At 43.6% G+C, this 24,365-nt stretch overlaps 1 protein-coding gene across 2 annotated transcripts; it reads left to right on the forward strand.

Annotated features, from left to right (window-relative positions):
- Positions 1-14,204: 14,204 nt before the first annotated feature.
- On the forward strand, positions 14,205-22,603 carry thtpa (thiamine triphosphatase). Of its 2 annotated transcripts, none has more exons than XM_077624845.1 (4): positions 14,205-14,354; positions 16,486-16,555; positions 18,182-18,727; positions 20,611-22,132. In XM_077624845.1, the coding sequence occupies exons 1-4, from the start codon at positions 14,274-14,276 to the stop codon at positions 20,616-20,618; spliced, it is 705 nt and encodes a 234-aa protein (XP_077480971.1). In that variant the 5' UTR covers positions 14,205-14,273; the 3' UTR covers positions 20,619-22,132. The 2 variants fall into 2 exon arrangements, with proteins under 2 accessions (XP_077480971.1, XP_077480970.1); XM_077624844.1 differs by lacking the exon at positions 20,611-22,132 and adding an exon at positions 22,307-22,603 and having other exon boundaries at positions 14,227-14,354.
- Positions 22,604-24,365: the final 1,762 nt, after the last annotated feature.

Raw genomic sequence — 24,365 nt, forward strand, 5'->3', positions numbered from 1 at the left:
AACGACATCCTTTAATAAATCAACAGGGATCTATAAATCAACAATGGCTTGGAAACAAAACGGCAGCATGCTGGGTGCATGCTGGAACAGAGGTAACGATCCGACAATGGTACTATGACTCATTGATCTTTAAATACAAAAACAGGAAGCAATCAGCAGATTGACCGCAGCTGCTCTCCGACGGCACGTCAGGAGGGATAAACAGGCCGCTCCTGACATAAAGATGTTCTTGGTTGCGCACTCCTTCCTTTATTTAACAGTCCCTGTCTCATAAACTTCTTCTGCCAAGCACTAATTGACCGACTTGATGGTGGATCTCTTCCATACTTAGGTCTATAGTTTCGCTGCCTATCCGATTTTGTTTCAATAAACAATGAGACAGATTGTGCCTTCTCTTGAGGGGTAGCCATTTTGTAGGGGTTCATTCAACATCACCTCTTTCACAAACAGAATCCCTGAAACACACAATTGCAGTGTGATAAAAACTTTAATAAACACTGAATACAATAGAACAAATCTGAATTAAAAATCTAATTAATTGCATTTTTAATACATTTTTGAAATGGTAAAGAGACTTTATGGACACCCTGTATTCATGTCATCAGCAGTTAATGGAAATGCCTTGGAATTCCCACTTTTGTTTAGGCTTTCCCCTTTTGGCAGCTCAGGGTAAATACTGGCAGTAGCCAGTGGGGGCCCCAGATTGCATTTAGGGTCCCCCGAGGGCCTGTCAGCCTGCGAAAAAATGTCTCCTCTTTCTCCAATTGGAAGCGCCTCTGTATGGCAAATTGAGGTGCAAAACAGGAAACTTTTTCACCATATGGTGAAGGACAAGCTGGTGTGTGATTTTATTATTATTATGACTCAGTTTGTTTTTGGAATGTGTTGCCTCGAAGCTACAAGCATTCTGGCCAACAAATGCAAATTAGGCTGCACTACTTTCCAATGTTTTTTCTTTTCCAAACTGACACCTTGCCTCTAAGAAGATTCTATTCTGCTTCAATCCAATTGACACAACTTTTAGCCGGGCTATTATCAACTGTTCTATCTCACCACAACCTCTCCACACATCTAGGCAAAGCTCATTTCTCTGCAAAATCCATCTCTTTTGTACATTAACCACCAAGTCAATTCTTTTTCTTGCTTGCCTGTCTTTTCTTGTTTCCGATCCTTCTAAAGTACCTCTATAAGCTCCTGTGGGATGTTCTTTTCTTTATTCTGAAAGATCTGGTGAGACAGATGTCAACAAAAATATAGGCAAGCCATTATCAAAACTTCCATGACCAGTTCTCTTTATTGGCTAGAGAAAAGGCAAGATTCCTGTCCTTCTGACTCTATTTTAAAAGCCTTCTGTCAGGTCCGCGCCTAACGTTCAATAAAGTTGAACACAAGTAAGCAGACTAAAGACAAATGGAGTGAGTTTTTAACCCCTTCTGCGTAAAGGGGGGAAAGCATGGACAGAGAGAAACAGACGTGTGGTCCCTCCATTGTCGCCACGTGCTCAAATCCCCCTCCCCCTGTCAGGGGGGAGCACAGATGGAGACTGACAGAGCCTGCGCTCTCCGCGTGGTCTCGCTGTGCTAAAATCCCACCCTCACTTCTGCATCGACGCGTTTTATTGACAAGATCACGTGACACAAAAGTAGGCGGTGTTACAAAAGTAGGAGGTGACTCAAAAGTAGGTGACGCGCACGCCTTAACCCATATGTGTCAGTAAAATTCCGTTTAGGTACAAAAGAAAGCATGGTAGGTTGGCATTGTTCTAAAAGAATGCATTTTCATATTTCACACCTTCATTGCCTTCAGCCAAAGTAGGCTTTAATTTGAATATAAGTGGGTGGGTTTTATTTACAAGAAACATGGCTGGTTTGAAATCAAATACCAACTGTTGGCTCTTAACTTGGTCTTCTGTTGAGATAGATTCTGAAGATATGACACTTTCCTTTGAACAATAAAAACAAGATAGGTCAGGAAAAGTTTTACAACTACCAGAACACTAGAGCTCAATTGTTTATACGACAAACAACCAGGGGCCATACTATTTTTTCACACCTCCCTGTGAAGACTCAAAAACAATGACCAGAAAGTGGCAGGCACTATGCGAGCCCCCACCCCGCTCAGCTTCACCCATCCGAGCCCCCCCGCTCGCCTTCGCCCCCACTCGCCTTCGCCGGTGCGAGCCCTCCCGCTCCCCTTCGCCGGTGCGAGCCCCCCTGCTCGCCTTCGTCCGTGCGAGCCCCCCGCTCACCTTTGACCGTGCAAACCCTCGCTCGACTTCGCCCGTGCGAGCCCCCCTGGAGGAGGGGGTCGGCGGCGGCGACTCTCCGGGCCCCCTGGACGAGGTGGTCGCCGGCGGCAACTCTCCGGGCCCCCTGGATGAGGGATTGGTAGCGGCAACTATCCGGGCCCCCTAGACGATCGGGATCGGCAGCGGCGACTCTCCGGGCCTCCTGGACGAGGTGGTCGGCGGCGGCAATTCTACGGGCCCGCTGGACGAGGGGGTCAGCGTCGGTGACTCTCTGACTCACACTTTCTTCAAACAGCACAATTCTCAACATTCCGAAACCAACAAAACAAACCTCAACACTTCGATGCAATCCTATTAATCACTTCTCTCAAAGCAATCACCACTCTTCCAGACTACCGAGGGACTATGCGAATAAGCTTGGAAGAGTGACTCTGCATATTTTCAACCTTAGTCACTGTCTGCAGAGGTTCCCCATCTTGTGGAAGACTTCCTGTGTGGTGTAATATAAGCTGACAAAGTCGCTTTGCAATTGCTTGTTCATATTGCACCAGTTTGTGTGAGTTTTAAAAATATAGTTGTCATAGAGACTTTGCCCTGCAGATGTCTAAACGCACCAGCCCAAATCCTGTTTGCATAACCTTTGCCCTGCATATATCTGTTTTCGCAACTTCCTGTTGTTCACAAATATATAGACTCACCTCATGTTCGTTCTCTGAGAGTTGCAAGGAACAGACTGTGCGTCCACACTGTTCGAGCTCTCCCCATTTTGCAGTCTGGTAATTAACTTGTTTCCGAAATTGGTCTCAATCTTTCTGTGCCTGCTCCTGAAGCCAGAACAGACCCAACATGTGGTTCCAGTTTTATCCAACTCTACACCGTCCTTTTCTTGTGTCTGTATACGCTTTTGCTACTGCAACCAAGATGGCGCCGCTCAAGTGGCAGCCGGTACCGGTAGCTCCGTTTGCTCTTGCTCGTTTTGTGTTTTTGCTGCATTTCTGTCTTTTTTTATTGCATTTTGGCATTTCTTATTGATTCCCCATATACTTTGTTTGCTTTGCTTTGTACTCTGTGCTTTTTGCTTTGTTGTTCTGCGGCCTTTGCAACTCAGCCCCACCCGTCGAGTGGTTTGGTTTTCTTTGTGCTAGTCCTAGACGTCTTTGGAGCCGTTCAGACGTGCCTCCGCTGTCATGCACGCAGGATCAGCTGTAAGCAGTGGACAATAGTGCCGGGAGAAAAGGCAACGCTCCAGACCGAGCATTCCATCATTGTTATGGGAGCGTGAGATCTCTTTCCGGTCAGATGGAGGAGCTGCCGGTACTTGCTTTGAAACCCCCCACCGGCCTCTCCGCTGCTGCTGATTAGGTGATAGGACAGTTTAGGAAGATCTAGGCAAGGAAGATGATCTCTAAAACCTCCAGACTACTGAGGGACTGTGTGGTAACCTCAGTCTCAGTCTGCAGAAGGTCCCCACCTTGTGGACTTCCTGTGTGTGGTTCCAGTTTTTCACCTAGGTCTACAATGTCTTGTGTGTCTTGTGTCTGTCTTGCTACTGCAACCAAGAAATTTCCCGAATACGGGATGAAATAAAGTTCTAATCTAAACCAATCTGATCTAATCTAATTTTCTTTCTGACTTCCCGACTTTCTTTATTTCCAACTGCTGACTCAGTTCTACTCCACCCATCTGCCCCAAGTTGTCTCATTCATTTTATACAATCTATGTATTAACTCCACCAATATAATTCACCCATATCTACCTTCAACTTTTGAATTTAGCATATTTTTAGTTGTTTTTTCTTTAGACAGTCCCGTTTATTTCGCCAAAAGTGTACAGGTTTTTATCAGCGCTTATTCATCTAGAAACAGCGACTTTGTTTCAAGAAAGCTTATAGCTTTTCCCACGCGATCACAGTCCGCGAATTTCACGCACAGTTCACATAGAAAAGCTACTTTCAGCGCAGCCCACACAGGACGCGACTTTCCTTACAAACAACCTCCGTGAATAACAATAACAATCGTATTTCACCAGGACGAAAATCACAGATCTTTCCCCTTCTAAAATTTTGATGTTTTTATAAATTATGCAGTGTTAGGGTTATCATTATTATAAATTTGCTTGCAATGAAGAACGCTTTGCTTTATGTTAGAAAAATGATCTATATATATGTGTGCTTGCAATGAAGAACGCTTTGCTTTATTTAGACATTAAAAGTCATTTTTAATACATCTCTTGCAAGAGTGATGCTCGCTCCTAAGTAACCCGAAACAACTTGAAGGTCACTCCCCTTTGCAGCTGGAAACATCGACCTCTCACACGGTCGCTCACACCGAAAGATCCGGAGGACTCCCAATTTTTTTGACTTCGATTTTGTACCAGGTGGTGATACCGCTTCCTCGGATCCGGAGGACTTACAATTGTTTTGACTTCTGACAGTGTTGTCCACAGCACTCCCTCGGGAAGATCCGACAGACCTACAATTGTTTTGAGAACTGAGATGCATGTTGTGAATCTTATGAAATAATTTAGCGAGAGACATCAGCTAGCTAGCGAACGCTTTTTCGGAACGATCGTTCAAAGGAACTAACAGGCAAAAGCAGAGGAGGAGGACTTTGCTTGTTCATACATAATGAATGGTGTGGTGACAGTAGGATCATTGACCCTCACTGTTCCCCGGACTTAGAGCTATTGGTAGTACGATGTAGGCCCTACTATCTACCGAAAGAGCTATTGGTAGTACGATGTAGGCCCTACTATCTACCGAGAGAGCTAACGGTCGTCATAGTAACGGCGATCTATATTCCTCCTGATGCTAACGTCCACACGGCATTAAACCTCCTGCTAATGGCTGTAAACAAACAACAGCTTGACCACCCCGATGGAGTCTTTATTGTTGCTGGTGACTTCAACAGAGCATCTTTAAAGACTGTTCTACCTAAGTTTATCCAACACATAAAAGGTCACACGGGGGGAGACAAAACTCTTAACCATGTTTATTCTAACATCAAACATGCTTACAAAGCCACTTCCCTCCCTCACCTAGCTGGATCAGATCACCTCTGTCTAGCCCTCACCCCAGCATACACTCCATTCCGGAGGCTAACAAGGCCACAAATAAAAACAATAAAAACTTGGCCCGAGGACGCCCTTTCTCACCTGCAGGACTGTTTTTCCCGCACAAACTGGGAACTCTTTGAACACGACAACCTCCAGGACTATACGGACGCTGTACTTTCCTATATTAAAAACAGCATGGACAACGTCACTATAAATAAACAAATACAGGTTTTTCCTAACCAAAAACCCTGGATGACCAAGGAGACACAGGCACTCATCAAATGCCGTAACACCGCTTTCAGATCAGGGGACAAGATGAAATATAGAGCTGCCAGAGCTGAGCTGAAAAGAGGCATTAAAAAGGCCAAGGCAGAATATACTAAGAAAATTGAGGAGCACTTCACAGAAAATAACCCAAAGAAGATGTGGCAGGGAATACGACATATTACCAACTACAATAACAATAATATGTCTCTTAACGCAGATGCCTCACTAGCGGAGGAACTGAACCGTTTCTTTGCCCGCTTTGAGACTGACAAATCAGACCCAGTCTCAACACCCCCACCACTACCCTGCAGCAATACACTGAAGTTCCAGGAACAGGAAGTGAGACTGGAAATGTGGTCTGTGAATACCAGGAAGGATGCTGGCCCTGATGGAGTACCCGGGAAGGTGCTCAAAGCCTGTGCTGACCAGCTGGCTGGAGTCTTCACAAACATCTTCAATTGTTCCCTGCAACAATCCATCATTCCATCCTGCCTTAAATCTGCCACCATTATCCCTGTCCCCAAAAAGCCAACCATTGACAGCATGAATGATTATAGGCCTGTTGCTCTCACACCTGTGATCATGAAGTGCTTTGAAAAGTTGATAGCCCGCCATATCAGGAATACAATTTCTCCCTCAGTTGACCCTCACCAGTTTGCTTATAGAGCTGACAGGTCCACTGAGGATGCTATCACCATTGCTCTACATACAGCATTGAGCCACCTGGAACACCATCGGAAATACGTGAGGATGCTTTTCATTGACTATAGCTCAGCCTTCAACACCATGAAACCGGACATTCTGACTGACAAACTCTCCCACCTTGGACTATCCTCCTCCATCTGCTGTTGGATAAAGAACTTCCTAACCAACCGACCACAAACTGTTAGACTTGGTTCCCACCTTTCTTCCTCCATTACACTGAGCACTGGCTCCCCTCAAGGCTGTGTAATGAGCCCTCTTCTGTACTCCCTGTACACTTATGACTGTACACCAACCCACCAGTCTAACTACATCATCAAATTTGCTGATGACACCACTGTGGTCGGACTCATCTCAGAGGGGGATGAGGCGGCCTATAGAGACGAGGTCAACAAACTGTCTTCGTGGTGCTCGGTGAACAACCTCACACTGAACAACACAAAAACTAAAGAAATAATCCTGGACTTCCGCAAACAGAGCACAGATCTGGCCCCACTCCTCATAAATGGAGTTCGTGTAGACAGGGTCCAGTCCTTTAAATTCCTGGGGGTCCACGTCACGGACAAGCTCTCCTGGTCCACAAACACCACGACAGTAGTGAAGAAGGCCCAGAAACAACTCCATTTCCTGAGGGTACTCAGGAGGAACAACTTGGACACTAAGCTTCTGGTAACTTTCTATAAAGCCACTGTGGAGAGCATCCTGGCATACGGCATCACAGTGTGGTATGCTGGAAGCACGGCAGCAGACAAAAAGGCCATGCAGAGAGTGATTAACACTGCCCAGAGGATCGTCGGCTGCTCTCTGCCCTCACTGGAAGATATTGCCAGCCCTCGTTACCTCAGCAGAGCCGGGAACATTGTTGGGGACCCGGACCACCCTTGTCACAACCTGTTCCAGCTGCTTCCCTCTGGCAGGCGCTACCGGTCTCACAAAGCACGGACAAAGAGGCTTTAGGACAGCTTCTTTCCCACAGCCATCAGGACTCTGAATTTGCAGTAGCACGACACACATGAAGCATGAAGGACGTTGGGCGGTGATCTGCCTCCTGCTGGCTGACTGAAGGTAAGTAAGCAGACAGTGGGAGGTAAGTGATCCATTTTATTCTTTGTTGGCATCAGTGAGGCCAACCTTTTCGCAGTCGCCGGGATTTGGTTGCGCTCGGGAGGTGATGCGATGTATCCATCACGGCAGAGTGTCAGCAAGTCTGAAACTATCACTTGGTTGGGCTCTTGCCTGGGAAAAGCGCACTTTGTGGAGAAGCACCTTCAATTTCGTCATACGCAGCTGGGTATGATGACAATTAGTTGTCTATTCAATGATGATGACAAGCCTAAGTCTGATTTCATTTTTTATTTATTTATTTTAATTCGGCAGAATGATCTTGACCGAGGACGCGTGTGGATCGATTATCTCTTGCAAGAACCCGGTTATGAGTCAGATGTCTCTTTGTTACGGGGTGCCATGGGGAATGCCTAAAGGGTGAACCTATCATGCAGAATTTAAAATCTGCTTACCTTTTTGTTTTGTCCCCCAAGAGTCTGCAAGGAAAGACATGGTTTCGTCTGGACCTTCAGAATAAATCACGTCAGGGTCACCATTTGTTGAATGTTCTTTTCTTTGTTCAGAAAAATCTGGTGAAATACGTGACCGGATGATTCGCCGAAATACGTTTCGCCGACGGACGTTTGACAGACGGACAGGTCGCCGAATGGACGTTTCACCGAACGTTCATTCGGCCGAACGGAGGTTTTGCCGAAACGGAATTTGCGCTTTCGCCCCGCCCCCGGATCGTGTGTGTACATGTTTTTCAACCTCGGCCCGTGGGCCATATACGGCCCGTTACAGATAACATTCATTTAGGAATAACAAGGGCATGTACTGCCCCCCGCAAGTTGCTAAGCTAACGTCGGCGGTGCACCATGGCCACTTTCATTGGAAATCTCGGCGAATACAAGGAAAATCAAGAAGATTTTGTGTCCTACTTGGAGAGGTTTGAGCAATGGATGATCGTAAACGAACTGGAGGAAGGTAAAAAAGGCAACGTTTTCCTGTCTATAATAGGTGCAGAAGCCTACGGACTGTGAAAAAAACTCTTCATACCAGATAAGCCAAGTAGCCTCTTGTATGATGTGCTAAGCGGAAGATTATCATCACATTACAAACTGCTGGTGATCGCGGAGTGATTCAAATTTCAAAAAAGGAATCAGAAAAAAAACGAGTCTGTGTCAGATTATGTTGTGGCGTTAAAGAAGCTATCCAACAACTGTGTATTCGGTCTCCATTTAAATGAAGAAATGAGAGACAGATTTGTTTGTGGACTGAGAGTGGAAGCTATTCAGAGAAGATTACTCACGGAGCAAGATCTAACATTTAAAAAAACATGCGAACTGTCGTTATCCATTAAATGGCGTCAAAGAATACGTTGGAGTTCGCCAGCAAGATGAAAGGACCTGGCACAGTAAATAGTATTGACAAGAAGACAAGCAAAAATGCGTGGAAATTTAAACCAGCCACCAGCGAATGGAAAAGTGAAAATTCCAGACCACAGAGAGAAGAAAATCACCAACCCTGTTACCGATGTGGAGGTAACAACCACAAAGCTCGATTATGCCATTATAAAATAGAGACATGCCACAAGTGTTCAAAAGTAGGACACATAGCAAGGATGTGTAAAAGTAAAAAAAGGCAAGGACACACACAGTATGTAAAGGAAAATAAAAATGAGACAACAGGAAATGTTGACGATGAACTTTTGCGGTCATATCGCTTGAATGCCGTGTATCCCACACATACTGTCGGAAATTGGAAGAAGGAAATGACAGTACAGGTCATATTAGAAGGAACTCCTCTAGAGATGCAACTCGACACAGGAGCTGCTGTAACACTTGTTTCTGAAATAGTGTAGAAGACGCGTCTCTCTCATCTGCCATTGAAAGTAAGTAAAGTGCAGCTGTCAACCTTTTCCAGAGAAAAGAAAATTTCCTTGTTGGGACAAGTGACTGTCAAGGTAAAATATGGAAACCAGAGTGGTGATCTACCACTAGTGATCCTAAAATGTGACAGACCAGCCCTCCTTGGCCGTAACTGGCTCGAAAACTTCAAACTGGACTGGGCAAGCATTTTCTCAGTTATACCAGCAAGGGGCTGTAACAACGCAGATGTGAAGGCAGTGTTGCAGAGACACAAAGCAGTGTTTGCTGAGGAGTTAGGCACTATTGGTGATTTTAAGGCCAACATTACAGTAAAGCCAAATACCAAACCGATTTTCAGGAAGGCCAGACCAGTGGCTTATGCATTAAAGAATGCAGTTGAGAACGAGTTAAATTGCCTAGAAAATGGTGGCATTATCTCAAAGAAAGAACATAGTCAGTGGGCTGCGCCAATAGTAGTGGTACCCAAAGCAGACAAGTCAATTTGTATCTGCGGAGACTATGAGGTCACAGTAAATCAAAGTGTGGAAGAGGAGACCTATCCACTACCAAATGTTGAAGACCTTTTTGCCACCCTAGCTGGAGGCACTCTTTTCAGCAAGTTAGACTTGTCACATGCTTACCAACAGTTGGAGTTAGAAAAAGACTCAGAAAAGTATTTGACAATAAATACTCACAAAGGACTGTATGTGTACCATAGACTTTCATACGGAGTGTCCAGTGCTCCTTCTTTGTTTCAGAATGTGATGGACCAGATCCTCCAAGGCTTGGAGCACGTGACCTGTTTTTTGGACGACATATTGGTCACAGTAAAAAGAAGAGCTGAACACCTGAGGAATCTGGAGGAGGTACTGAGCCGCCTGGAGAGCTACGGGGTGAGAGTGAAAGAGCAAAATGTGACTTCATGCAGGAGAAAGTAGAATATCTGGGGCATCTGATAGATAAGGAGGGACTGCACCCCACTGAGACAAAAGTTGCAGCCATCGTTAATGCACCCCAGCCTACAAACGTCACAGAGCTACGGTCTTTTCTAGGACTATTAAACTATTATGGTCGGTTCATGAAATACTTGTCGACGGTGCTGCAGCCGCTACATCAACAGCTGAAGAAGGAAGTTGATTGTAAATGGACTCCTAAATATGCAGCAGCATTCAAAGATGCAAAAGAACAGTTAGTAAAAAACTCAGTAGTCGTTCACTATGACACCAAGAAACCCCTTTGATTAGCTTCAGATGCATTCCCTTATGAAATCGGGGCAGTCATGTCTCACATAATGGAAAATGGAGATGAGAAACCGATCGCATTTGCGTCGCGTACATTGACAGAGGCAGAAAGCAAATACAGTCAGATAGAGAAAGAGGCTTTGGCCATAATTTTTGGCGTGACCAAATTTCATAAATATTTATATGGCCGCAAGTTCAGTTTAATAACTGACCACAAGCCCCCTCTTGCTATTTTGGGACCCAAGTCTGAAATTCCCACTTTAGCTGCTCTGCGAATGCAGCGCTGGGCGCTGAGACTGATGGCTTATGACTACTGTATAGAGTAAAGAACGTCAGCAGAAAATGCCAACTCAGATGCGTTATCTAGACTGCCGGTGAAGGAAAAGGATAATACAGCTGAGGAAAACAGCATCTTCTATTTCTCAGTAGTGGATGAGCTTCCCGTGCAGGCTACAGAGATCGCACAGAGCACTCTCAGGGACCCAGTCCTATGCAAAGTACTGGAGCTGACTCGGTCTGGATGACCAAGTCAAAACAAGGACGAAAGACTGAAACCATACTTTTTCAGGAAAAATGAACTGTCTGTGGAACAAGGTTGCATATTGTGGGGAATTCGAGTTATCATTCCACCAGCACACCGAGAGTGACTACTGCATGATCTTCACCAAGGACACCCTGGAGGATGCAGGATGAAGGCCTTGGCCAGGAGCTACTTGTGGTGGCCGCAGCTGGACAGTGAAATAGAACATACAGTACAACAATGTGAAGCCTGTCAGAGTGTGAGGAAACTACCTGCAGCCGCACCTCTACACTTCTGGAAATGGCCGACTAGAGTTTGGCAGCGAATACATATTGACTTTGCAGAGAAAGTCCAACACCACTTTTTAGTATTAGTGGACAGTCATTCAAAATGGCTTGAGGTCATCGCCATGGCAACAACCACAGCAGCCAAAATGATTGAGGTGTTGCGGAACATCTTTTCTTCCTACGGTCTTCCTGAGGAGATTGTTTCTGACAACGGTCCTCAATTCACTTCGCAGGAGTACACCTGCTGAGCAACGGAATCAAACAGATTTTGACAATGGAGCTGCAGAGTGAGCAGTTCAGACAGTGAAAGCATCACTGCTGAAACAAGTGCTCGAGGAGAAGAAACAAAATTTCACAATAACAATGCAGCACAGGCTAGCTAACTTCCTGATGGCATACAGGAGTACACCGCACACTGTTACAGGATGTGCACCAGCTGAACTGTTTCTCAAACGTCAAATCAGGACCAGGTTCAGCTTACTGAAACCAGATCTCGCTCAAGTGGTGGAAGCAAAACAACGGAAGCAGAAACACCATCATGTTAAAACCGCCTCCAAGCTGAGACATCTGTCTGAGGGTGACTCAGTCCTGATCCGTAATTTCCGTGGAAGAAAGGAGAGGTGGACAAAGGGAACAGTGGAAAAGAGACTCGGACCAGTCACCTACCTAGTATGGAATGGAGTGAGCCGATGCTCGATCCACATTGATCATCTGCTGTACAACCAACCGTCCAGACCAGAGACATTGGAGTTTCCGGATGAACAGCTGGACGTCACAAACAACTACCCTGTGGTGGTTCACGCAGATGTGGGGGAAAGGCACACCTGGAGCAGTAGGTGGTAGCCCGTACTCACCTGAAGAGACACATGTAACACCTTCACCAGGCTCAGTGGCCTGTGACAAGACAGTTACACCTGACAACCGAGCAGTCAGTTCCCCAGAGGTGTTTGGGCGCAGGTACCCAGTTAGAGATAGAGCAACTCCAAAGCGACTGAATTTGTGATCGGTCAGTTGTGAGGAACGTTGTTCCTAAAATAAAAGAGTTCCTGTTCATACAAGAATGTAAAAAAGAGTTCCTGAGATTGGAATGTCAAAGACTGAAATATTGGGTCTAATGGTTGTGTTAGCAGTTATAATTAAGTTACAATTTGAGAAGTAAAGTTATAAAAAAAAAAAAAATGAGGCAAAGATAATTTTTGAAGTTGAGTGTTAAGTCTTAATAGGAACTTCATAGTTAAAGGGGGAGGAGTGTAATATATTGATACTATAACTGATTAGTGTCCTCAGGTTATACAAGTGTGTTTAACCACCGCCACCTAGTGACCATTGTGTAATACAGCGTGACCCGGATGTTGACCCGGAATACACCAATTTCGTCACACGCAGTTTCTGGGTGTGATGACAAGTAGGCTTTTTTGTTGTTGATAATGACGACAGGGCCTATGTCCGATTATTATTATTATTATTGTGATGTTTCAGTTCTGAGTGTGGCAATAAAAAGAGTTACACACGTGTGAAACTTGGCTCCGCCATCTATTGCTGTCTATTGCTGTCTATTGCTGTTATGGATATAGATTAACAGTTATATAAAGTGCAAAGTTATCACAATAACACAGAGAGAGGCCAACGACTCTGGAATTTCAGGAGTTTACCCGGAAATGCAAGTCAAACTCCCGGACTCTGGTCAACCTCCCTAAACTCCGGCAATCCCCAAAAATTGTCACTTAAATTGTATAAAATATATTTCGGAAAAGTAGCAAATTTCTCATTTAAATGCCTTGAAATTCACACCACTGCTACGGCTTCCGCCATCTTGATTCAACTGCACTGTAAACTGGAAGAATTCAGTAACACTAGAGCATTTTGAATCATCCGAGTTACAAGTTCTGACAGATGATTCGTCTTGTGTGACTTCCGCGCATATAGATTTTGCGTGAATCGCATTCACTCCGGATAAACTCCGGAAATGGGACATGGTTACTCATGAAATGGGGTGAACGGAGGTTGGAAGCTCTGCTTTAAGTTGGCCAAAATCATTCGCCTCACTTAGGCTATAAAACAGGGGTAGGGAACCTATGGCTCGGGAGCCATATGTGGCTCTTTCCATGGGGGCATATGGCTCTCCACTAACCTGTGAGGTAAAATATGGAAATCATAGGTGAGAGAACTAAGTCCCGAACGCACTAATAAGAGCGTCACTGCGGTGTCGACACTACCTGTACCCCTACTTTAATCATAATTTAGTTTTGTATTACTCTTCTGCATGCATGACATCATTGATACTGATTTATTAGCCACTGCATAACAATGTTGTCAAAAGAATTCAGACTTTTTGTACGTTAAAAGTGATGAAATGACAAAAATAAATAAAAAAATACCACTTTCATATATTTTTACTTTTCAATCCCGAAAATGGCTCTCAAGAAATAACATTAGAAAATATTCATTGTTTATGGCTCTCTCTGTCAAAAAGGTTCCCGACCCCTGCTATAAAAGAAGGTTCCTAAAGCAAGAGGGCCGTTATTTACTTACGCCAGTGACTACACCGTTCGACATCTAACGTTGTTTATGTGATATCTATGGTGATCTTCAAGCGCAGGCCCCATTCTGTGTCCTTAATAGTGCCTGTACAAAAAAGACTAAACGCGTATTGTTTTAATTTGCAGAAGCACACAAAACTACACCCATTCTTTATTGTATTTTTTTTACTTTTTATTTTATTATTTATTTTATCTTATATATATATATATATATATATATATATATATATATATATATATATATATATATATATATATATATATATATATATATATATATATATATATATATATATATATATAATTTATTTATTTACATTTTATTCCTTATTTTTTTGTTAACTAAATTATTCTTTTCAGGTGTATGGCAAATGGTTTCTGTTATGTTTAGATTCAGACAACAATGTGCCATGGCAATTTTGTTGAATATGTGAATGTATAAAAAAAAAAGCTAACTTAACTTTTCGGGGTGGGGATTTCCGGTAATGGGGCGTCACTCATGTCTTTTGAGGTCTACATATTTACTTCCATTTACCGAGAAATATACTTCACGACGTTAGCCAGTGAACGAGAGAGAGAGGTTTGTTAATGTAATACTGTGACACATTTATTATAGTACTTGGATAATAGTGATGTTTTTGCTATCTGCGTGTAGAGCCTAATTGAATGGCACTGTTGTAGAACGGTCAGGTGGCGAAACGACGTGGTTCAAAATTGGATTGGATTGGATAACTTTATTCATCCCGTATTCTGGAAATTTCATTGTGACAGTAGCAAGAGGGTAATTAGACAGAACAACAAAGCAAAACCAAAAAATGAATGCAACGCGAAGAGAAACGTGTTAATCAGAATCTTTATTAGTAATCTATGAGTTCTGAAATGCTGAAAAAAATAAGTCAATTGTCCCGGACTGTATACAGACGCTCCCCTACTTACGAACGCAATTGGTTCCGAGCGATTGTTCATAAGTTGAATTTGTTTGTAAGTTGATTCAGTGCTATATTTTGTATTATAATTTATGTTTAAGGCCGATATAAGTATATTGAAGGTTTATATAAGTGCATTTGTATGTTTAAGGCTTGTATAAGTAACACACATTGGTTTGTACTGAAAAAAAAACATTTAATAAAATGGAGAGAATATGTACAGTACTGTAGAGAGAGAGAGAGATTTATGTATTAGAAACTGGCCAAAAGAAGCGACCTAATGACGATTGCACAGTTTTCTTCTTTTTTTCATCATAAATGATGCGGTAGCACTGTATGGCATCATTCAATTGATTTGCAAACTTTGTGCAACGTTCAATATTTGGGTCCTGCTGCTCGATCTTTCTGTTTATAAATGGTACTGACGGTCGAACGATTCAATGCCCGTGAAACGCTCACCACTCTCACGCGCATCAAGCTTCGTTATTATTGCCACTCGTTTCAAATGAAATGGCTTGCCTCTTCCTTGCAACTCCCTCAATAGAAGCCTTTAGCTTTTTACCAACCATATTCAATATTTGATGCATGAGATATTTAATGATACAAATGAAGAAGGTTCTTTGCACACTGGAGATACATTCACGCACTTCCGCATTGCAACGAAGAAGAAGGTAGATGCTGGGTGAGCTGAGCTCTCACAGCGCCAGGCGTCGGTATTAGCGGCGGAAAGAAGTACTACTCCGAAAAAGGGGCTAAATACAAAATTGGACTTGCGAACATTTTTGGACTTAAACGCAATTTGCAGACATGTTCGTATGTACTGTTGTTCGTAAGTTGAATGTTCGTAAGTAGGGGAGCGTCTGTATGTGTGTATATATGTATATGTGTGTGTGTGTATATATATATATATATATATATATATATATATATATATATATATATATATACATACATACATACATACATACATACATACATACATACATACATACACATACACAAATGAACGAGCGATTTAATTTACAATAAAAGGCTGCACAACCTAGTCGGTGAAAAAACTAAGAAAAGCATATACATTCATCTGAAGGGTGGAGAACTACGGAGCAACATCAGGCACACATGGCGGTAGGCAAATGCAATACTCTGGCAGCCGTTGCCTGTGACCTGAGTCCCTAGATAACTGAGTAGTCCTGATACACTGCAGGTGTGCAGCTCTGGCCCCCCTACTCAGTCAACCGAGGTGCTGGAAAGGAGGAAATTACATGTGAGCCAGACAAGGACATGGCAGTATCTTTCTGGTTAATGTTTCCTCACTGTTCTCTCTGTTTGTGCTTGGTTTCCATACACCCTAACCCTTTTTTGTCTGGATGCATTTTTTTGAATAAATAACAACATAAACAACTAGCACAGGAGTACACCAAACTGCCATATTCCAACCTTTAAAAACACTCAGATTTACCATCGAAGCAGCTTGACAGGACACGCTAGAAACAAAACTTCAGCTCAATAAAAAAATAAAAAAATTGGACAGTTAGGATTGTTCATTTGCATACATTATTGATAACCGTTAGTTTTAAGACATTATACAAATGTTAATGACTGCAATCAACAGAATATTTAAATGATCCAGTCAACAAAATGGGTGTTTATATGTAAAACTGGACAATTTTACAAGGGGAACTACTTTTACAGAAATTTAAATTATAACTTCACCCTTCAGGTGTGACATGAAATTGCTTGCCTTTCTTTTTATGCAATGTTGAGAATGAATGCATTTATTTGCAGATGAGTATAGAAGTGGAGAGGAAGTTTGTGGGGGATGCCAACAGTCTGAAAATCCTGGAAGCAATTGGAGGTTTGTTTTCATGTCATCTTTTTTTTAATTGAAGGGGGACAAAAATATATATTTTTACTGGTAACATACAACTGAGTCATGGGAGTGCCTGCCAAGGTGTCTTACGTGATATTAAAGTACTTTTTTAACTGCATGCAGATGTCAGAGAAAATTGCAGTCAAATATTCCGGGGTTTCAAATTCGATACTATGTGAGAAGTATGATAAGCCGTATTTATGTTTAATACATTTACTTTGCTGTGCAGAATTTAAAGAGTAATATGTGAGACCTGTGGTCATAAATGAAACTGCAACTAGGATCAAAATATTGTAGGGCACAACATCCCCTCCCATTTGGATTGCCAGATAAGGGTTTCACAATGGATGTGAACTAGAGATGCTGAAAGGATATCTATGTACAGCAGATCTATGGATGGCAGATTGGCCACTCAACGATGTCGTGTCACGACTCAGCTTCCTGATAGCAAAGAAGGAACAAATATGGCTGCAATATTAACCAGGGTGATTATTTTGTCAAACACAAGAGTAAACCCAAATATTTGCTCTAGATATTTATCAAACTATACAATATTGATCCGGGAACACTTTAGTTTTTTAAGATGACTGCCATAATTGCTTTAAATGATCATTATGTAATCGGGGAGGCCTGGTGTCCAAGTGGTTAATGCGTTGGCCTAGTGGTTCGATCAAGGGTTCGATCCCAGATCAGTCCACGCTGTGCATGTTTTCGCTGGGCTTGTGTGGGTTTTCTCTGGGTTCTCCGGTTTCCTCCCATGAACCAAAAACATGCAGGGTCGACTGGCTGATCACTCTAAATTGCCCCTAGGTAAGAGTGAGTGTGAATGGTTGGCCATCTCCTTGTGTCCTGCAATTAGCTGGCCACCGATTCAGGGTGTCGCCTGCTTCGTGCCCATAGTAATCTGGGATATGCTCCAGCAACCTCGCGACGCTTGTCAGGATAAGCGGCTCAGAAAATGAATGAATATGTAATCACTGTAAAGCTACACAATTTCTCATGAAATTCCACTTTATAGTTTCTGATTGAAATATAATATTGATATAACACTGCTCGATTCTCCGTTACTGAGCACTTTCATGTTAGACTTAATCTGGCCAGCGCAAAGGGGCGTAAGGTGATGCAATTCAATATTCTGATTTTGGTTGCAGTACCAGTTTGGTCACCAATCTTATTGCTCCTTCAACATACCTACAATGGCATTTTGTCTTATTCAAACTGGATTCAAAGAATCTAAAAAGGGATTTCAGTAAGAGAATGTTAGAGTGGTTAATTACTATGAAAGAATAGCAAAATAATATGTGTAAATTCCTTTCTACAATTGGGAAACAAGGGCATGGACGATACCCACCGATAGGTAAGCCACATTTCCGGTGCACTACTGCTGGAATCTTAGTGGTCAGCACAATATATGAAAGCTAAAATACTAAAAATTACAGCAAGATGTTAGTGGAGCTAATGCTAAATCAGCATTGTGCCATGTCTTAAATTAGGGGAAAAAAGAAAAAAAACGCACAGCAGTTATAAATTACTTTTTGTTCTGCAAATTGTATTTGAAAACAGTTTTTTTCAGCCTCTTTGGTTTATCTCTTTCTTATCTCTTCTATTTAGTTTTTGCTGGTCAGTACCAGTTCCAAGACCGATACTTTGACACCCCACAATTTGACCTCACCTTGAGAGACTTCTGGTTGCGTCAACGCAAAGGATGCTGGGAGCTCAAATGTCCACTTGCACCAGTCAAAGAGGCAAGAAAGTCTCAAGGAGAACCATCGGGAGCAGACAAACTATGCACTCGCTATCAAGAAATAACGAATGTGCCGGATATTCACCTGAAACTGAAAGAAGTTCTTAAACGCCTTGTCAAAAATGAAAAAACCTTAACAACTGAGAGCTGCCAGACATTAATTAACCACGATGGTCTTGGCATTCCAGGAATGAATAATACCCCTGATATGTTTTGGGCGAGTGCAATGAATCTTGTATGCTTTGCAGAATTTACCACCATAAGGCGAACATTCACATTAGATGATGGGGTGCACATAGATCTAGACGAAGCAGACTTTGGCTACAGTGTGGGAGAGATAGAGGTCCTCATGCCAGAGGGAGGAGACATGCAGGCTGCTCTGGACAAGATTGAAAGAACCGCAAAGAAGCTTGGTAAGCTCAGAGCTAATAATTAATATCTAATGTTATCTAAATTCAGGGTGGGAACCTCACAACACGATATGATTTTATGATGGATGGTAATGGAGCTTCTCCCAGCAATTACGGGCACTTAGCGGGAGAAACCGAGAATCGGTGGCTTTTCCCTGATTCTTTCGAACAATAATTTCGGAATAGTGTCCGGCTAGCTAGCGATACCGCGGCGTCGGGGATTTGTGGGTGTAGCCACGTTTCCATGATGAAAATAATGTTGCAGTTCCTGACAAAGCTGTTGGTAGCAAGGTGAAGTTCCAAATCGTCCATTTTGTGGGTGATGGATCTTGCGTTGGTCAAGAAGATCCTCGGAAGCGGTGCTCTGTGTGGTTGTTTCCTTATCTTAGCAGCTAGGCCCGCCCGGCATCCGCGCTTTTGCTTTCTTTTACTTCGCCTCCTCCGTCGTACTCTGAGTGGGCTGACTATCCACGGAGATCCTGGTGGTCTCGGGATGTCCTCGGGGATATTGTAGGTTCGTTGGTAATCTGTTGTGATGGATATATTCCATCTCCTCCCGAGAGTAATTAAATCCTGGCGACTGTAGAAAAAGTTTGCCTTGCAGATGTTAGTAAATAACAATAAGATTGAGAAAACAAAACACCAAACTGGTGAGCAAAGAGCTGCTGCACCCGTGCGCGCCGCCATCTTGGATCAACATTCCTCACAATTGGATAACGCACAACCACTTGCCAACGAGAATTAGTATATACTCGTCTCGTATTATCGAGCAAGCTCCTCCGCCATTCTGCACTGACTAACGGGGAAAAAAAACACTGGAAAAAATGATATGCTCCGCCCAGTGCTCGGGAGAGAGACAGTGCCCATGATGTTCTTATGAGCAGCCTCTCACGTCCGCTGTATGCTCGTATATCAAAATTTGTCTCATATCTCAAGATAAACATTTGCTCGAAATTTTACTCGTATCTCAAAATGCTCGTATGTCGGGGCACTCGTATGTCGAGGTATTACTGTATAAGAGTATGTGGGTGCCGTATTTCGTGGACATTTCAGAATGAGAAAACAACAAGGGCAGCCCGGTTAGCGCATCAGCCTCACAGCTCTGGGGTCCTAGGTTCAAATCCAGGTCGCTCCACCTGTGTGGAGTTTGCATGTTCTCCCCGGGCCTGTGTGGGTTTCTTCCAGATACTCCAGTTTCCTCCCACATTCCAGAAACATGCATGGTAGGCAAATTGGACACTCTACATTGCCCCTAGGTATGGGTGTGAGTGTGCATGGTTGTCCATCTCCTTTTGCCCCGCGATCGGCTGGCCACCAATTCAGGGTGTGCCCTGCCTCTGGCCCGCCCGGAGTCAGCTGGGATCGGCTCCAGCACCCCTGTGACCCTAATAAGGATAAGGCGGTTCAGAAAATGAGATGAAATGAAAACAACAACATTGGGGAAAATTTAATCTAGTATATTTCCATTTTGCGGCCCGGCGGCTGAGTGCTTAGGCCTCACAGTCCTGGGTTCGAATCCAGGTCAGTCCCCCTGTGTGGAGTTTGCATGTTTTCTCCGGGTACTCTGATTTCCTCCCACATTCCAAAAACATACATGGTAGGCTGATTGGACACTAGATATGAGTGTGACGTTGAATGGTTGTCCGTCTCCTTGTGCCCTGCGATCGCGGTGTCCCCCGCCTGTGGTCCAAAGTCAGCTTGGATAGGCTCCAACACCCCCCTGCGACCTTTGTGAGGATAAGCGGTTCAGAAACTGAATGATTGAACATTTCCATCTACTTTTAAATTGAGAAAAAAATATGTTGACTTCGGTTATATGTATAGTAGTATCCTTCTCCTATTCTAATGACAGTCATTCATTCATTTTTCCTGCTTATCCTCACAAGGGTCATGAGGGTTGCTGAAGCTTATCCCAGCTGACTTCAAGGACCAGGCGGGGGACACCCTGAATTGGTGGCCAGCCAATCGTGGGGCACAAGGAGACAGACAGCCATTCACGCTCACTCATAGCCAGGGGCAATTTCGAGTGTTCTACCAGCCCACCCTCAATGCTGTAGGGTTGTGTGAGGAAACCGCGGCACCCGGATAAAACCCATGCAAGCCCGGGCTGAACATACAAACTCCACATCGGAAGGTCCAGACCTGGGATCAAACCCTAGATAATTGTGAGGCTGACGTGCTATCCACTCGCCCACTGGGCCGCTAGTCTAATGGCATTCGAACCCAAGTTTTATAGTGGTTTCAAAACCTTCGGCCATTAAATTAACACCTGTGACCTCACACATACCGGACCTCTGTCATTTTTGTTTTTTGTTTCTTAATCCTGTCCGTGACGCCAAATGTTGAAGAAAGACAACAGAGCACTCTGGCACTTAAGCAGGTTTATTTTGGACTACCCAGCTCTTTTCAGGTCATTGACCAAGTCCTCTCAAGTAGTTCTGGGCTGATTCCTGACCTTTCTTAGGATCATTGAGACCCCATGAGGTGATATCTTACATAGAGATCCACTCTATCATGTTTAGCTTCTTCCATTTTCTAATGATTTCTCCAACAGTGGACCTTTTTTCTTTAACCTCTGAAGGCCCAAATGAGGCTTCAAATGAGTGTCAAAACAAAGAAATATCTTTTTACATGATGTACTTTCTGAGAAAAATGATGTCCACATCATAAGTGGACACCAGTCCCTTGTAGTCCAAAATTAAACATTGCAGTCTTGACAACCAAAAATGTGATGTCCACACATGTGGACGCCAGGTCATAGGAGGTTAAGCTTGCCAATTTCTTCATCGCCCTTTTGAGCTTTGTGGAAGTGAACACTTTTGGCTCTGGTGTCTTTGGATAGCTGTCCACAATCTACAAATCCTGGCGCTTAGGAAGGGCAAAGAACATCATTAAAGACAATGTACACATCCCGGCTTCCACCTCTATAACCTGCTGCCCTCTGGCAGGTGTTACAGGACCATTATGTCCAAAGCAAACAGACGAAAGGACATTTTTTCCCAAGAGCCATCACCATGTCAACTCGAGTTCTGCACCAAAGAGGACCTAATCAAGACGAATGTCTTATCTTGTACTTGCACTAAAAGCTCATAGCCTGCTAACTACTTTAGTCACTTTTGGTACCTAGTACTTTTTTTATTTGACCACTTATTCATGTTAACTACTTATCTATGCTGACTACTTATTTATTGATTATTTATTATAAGTTGATTCATTCTTTGTGCACTTCATTTTGAAGCTTTAAATCTCATTACACTTTACAATAAAAACATTTAATTGAATAATACATGGAGTAGAGTTCTAAAGACAGCCTAAAAGGTCTTTCAGGGTGAAAATTCTAGCTGATAGACAGCTGTTGAAATACTTATTTACAGCTGTATCACAAATAAAAAGTTAAAAAAAACCTCATACATCGTGATTTCTGGATTTTCTTTCTCAAAGTGGATGGACCTGCGATGAAAATTTCAGACCCCTCAATGATTTCTAAGTGGGAGAACTTACATTATTCATGTTCAAATACTAGAACTGAATGTATATGTCTGATATCCTCTATGACTATCGATTTGATTCCCTTCTTTATAGGTGTCACTGGAGATCAAGGAGTTGATGGAAAATTGTCTGTTTACCTTCAAAGAAACTACCCAGCGCATCACGCAAGACTATTGAGTCAACACATCTTGTGAGTCAACGTGTAAAGTTGACAGTCTTGGCCAATATTTTCTTCTAGAATGTAAAATTTCCATGAATTGAAAGTCAAAATATGCTTTTCATTTTTGTCATTGTTGCTTTTAGCAACATAACACAGGAATAAAAGCCCTATTTCAATTTGAAAATGCCCTAGTGACTGCTTTTCAATTTGCAAATAAAATTATTTTGTTACGTCTTTGGCAAGATGTCGTGGCCCAATCGCAGGGAAGCATGCAAGGACGAGGGAGGTGGTGCTCAAACTGAAACTTTAATAACTTATGGAGGATCTTAGAAAATAACAAAGACTTAGAAATCAAATCACATAACCAAACCTGTCAAGGGGAGATAGGGAAAAGCGAGGAACGAGGCACGAGGCACATGGAACATGGATCGAGATAATGAGGATATGTGGACAAACGAAAGTAGATGATCCGACAAATGACATAATTGCCATCCGGCGGGCGTCCGTGCCGGCCCATGACGAGGGAGTGGCCGGTCTGCTGGGGGTCTGCGCCGGGCCGTGAAGAGGCGCGGGAGTGGCCAGTCCGATGAGCGTCCGCGCCGGCCCTTGACGAGGAGTGGGAGTGGCTGGTCCGGTGGGTGTCCGCGCCGGCACTTGACGAGGAGTTGGAGTGGCTGGTTCGGCGGGCGTCCGCGCCGGCACTTGACGAGAAGTGGAAGTGGCTGGTCCGGCGGGCATCCGTCCTTTAAGTGATGGCCGAGCCCCCTGCCCTGAACAGACACCAGAATTTCAGAGGGCCCGGAGAGTCGCCGCCGCCAACACCTCGTCCAGGGGGTCCGGAAAGTTGCCGCCACCAACCCCCTCGTCCAGGGGGCCCGAAGAGTCGCCGCCGCCGATCCCCGGTTTCCTTCCACATTCCAAAAACATGCATGGTAGGCTGATTGGACACTCTAAATTGCCCCTAGGTATGGGTCTGAGTGTGCATGGTTGTACGTCTCTTTGTGTCTTGTGATTGGCTGGCCACCGATTCAGGGTGTCCCCCGCCTCTGGCCCGGAGCCAGGTGGGATAGGCTCCAGCACCCCCCGCGACCCTGAGGATAAAAGCGGTTCAGAAAATGAGATGAGAGGAGATATTGTCACGTTATATTGGGGATGGTGGATGGGTGGGTTTTTTCCTTGTCTGTCCTATGTATTGTATGCATTTCAACAGATGTGTCCCCATTGGCTCTCCTTCCCTTGTGTGACCCAGGTGTTCGTGATTTGTCATCAACCGGTCTGTGTTTTTAAATCCTGTGTTTGTATATTTGTGGGCAGTGGCCGTCCGTGCATTTTCTCGTAGCGTCTTCAACGAATCAATCGAACCCTCAAAAACTATTTTATGGCTATAAAACCTCTACTGCAGCTACAGCTGCGACACATAAAAAATCATCAATAAATCAATGCACAAAAATCCACTTCCTGACTCGAGGCAGCCTGCAACCCTTCGTGCTTCCCGTGTCGAGGTGGCCTGCGACCCTTCGTGCTTCCCAGTCGAGGCGGCCTGCGACATGAGTGCAAATGGTTTTCTGTTTGTCTGTTTTCCAGTCTGTGTTGTAGTCTGCATTTTAGAGTCTGGAATGTATTTTGTCATACGTCATATTGATGACAATTAGAATATTCATGGGTTGCATCAGCATTAAACAATTGATTTCAACTAGATGAGGTTTCTTTCTCGTGCTTCGAAGGCATACAAATTAATAGAACTTATAACGAAGGCATACAAATTAATAGAACTTATAACTTACGGACTTGTCATTGCAATTACGGTAATCCCTTTAATATCGCGGATAATGTAATAAAAAACACAAAGAAGGATAACCCCTATTAATACTACCATACTACATATTTTCGTCCATATACAAAAATACAAGTACACAAGTACAGTTATCAAGAGGTATTGTGGAATTATATCTAATGTACGCCATTATACGTTATAGCAGTGGCGGTCCATCC

Source organism: Stigmatopora argus, chromosome 17 (assembly GCF_051989625.1).
Source record: "Stigmatopora argus isolate UIUO_Sarg chromosome 17, RoL_Sarg_1.0, whole genome shotgun sequence".
Taxonomy (NCBI): domain Eukaryota; kingdom Metazoa; phylum Chordata; class Actinopteri; order Syngnathiformes; family Syngnathidae; genus Stigmatopora; species Stigmatopora argus.

Excerpts from the sequence above, each read along its gene's own strand:
- thtpa (XM_077624844.1), top strand. The coding sequence starts at position 14,274 with ATGTCTTTTGAGGTCTACATATTTACTTCCATTTACCGAGAAATATAC. Across the intron at positions 14,355-16,485 it reads CCAGTGAACGAGAGAGAGAG|ATGAGTATAGAAGTGGAGAG; the intron begins GTTTGTTAATGT and ends ATTTATTTGCAG. Across the intron at positions 16,556-18,181 it reads AATCCTGGAAGCAATTGGAG|TTTTTGCTGGTCAGTACCAG; the intron begins GTTTGTTTTCAT and ends TCTTCTATTTAG.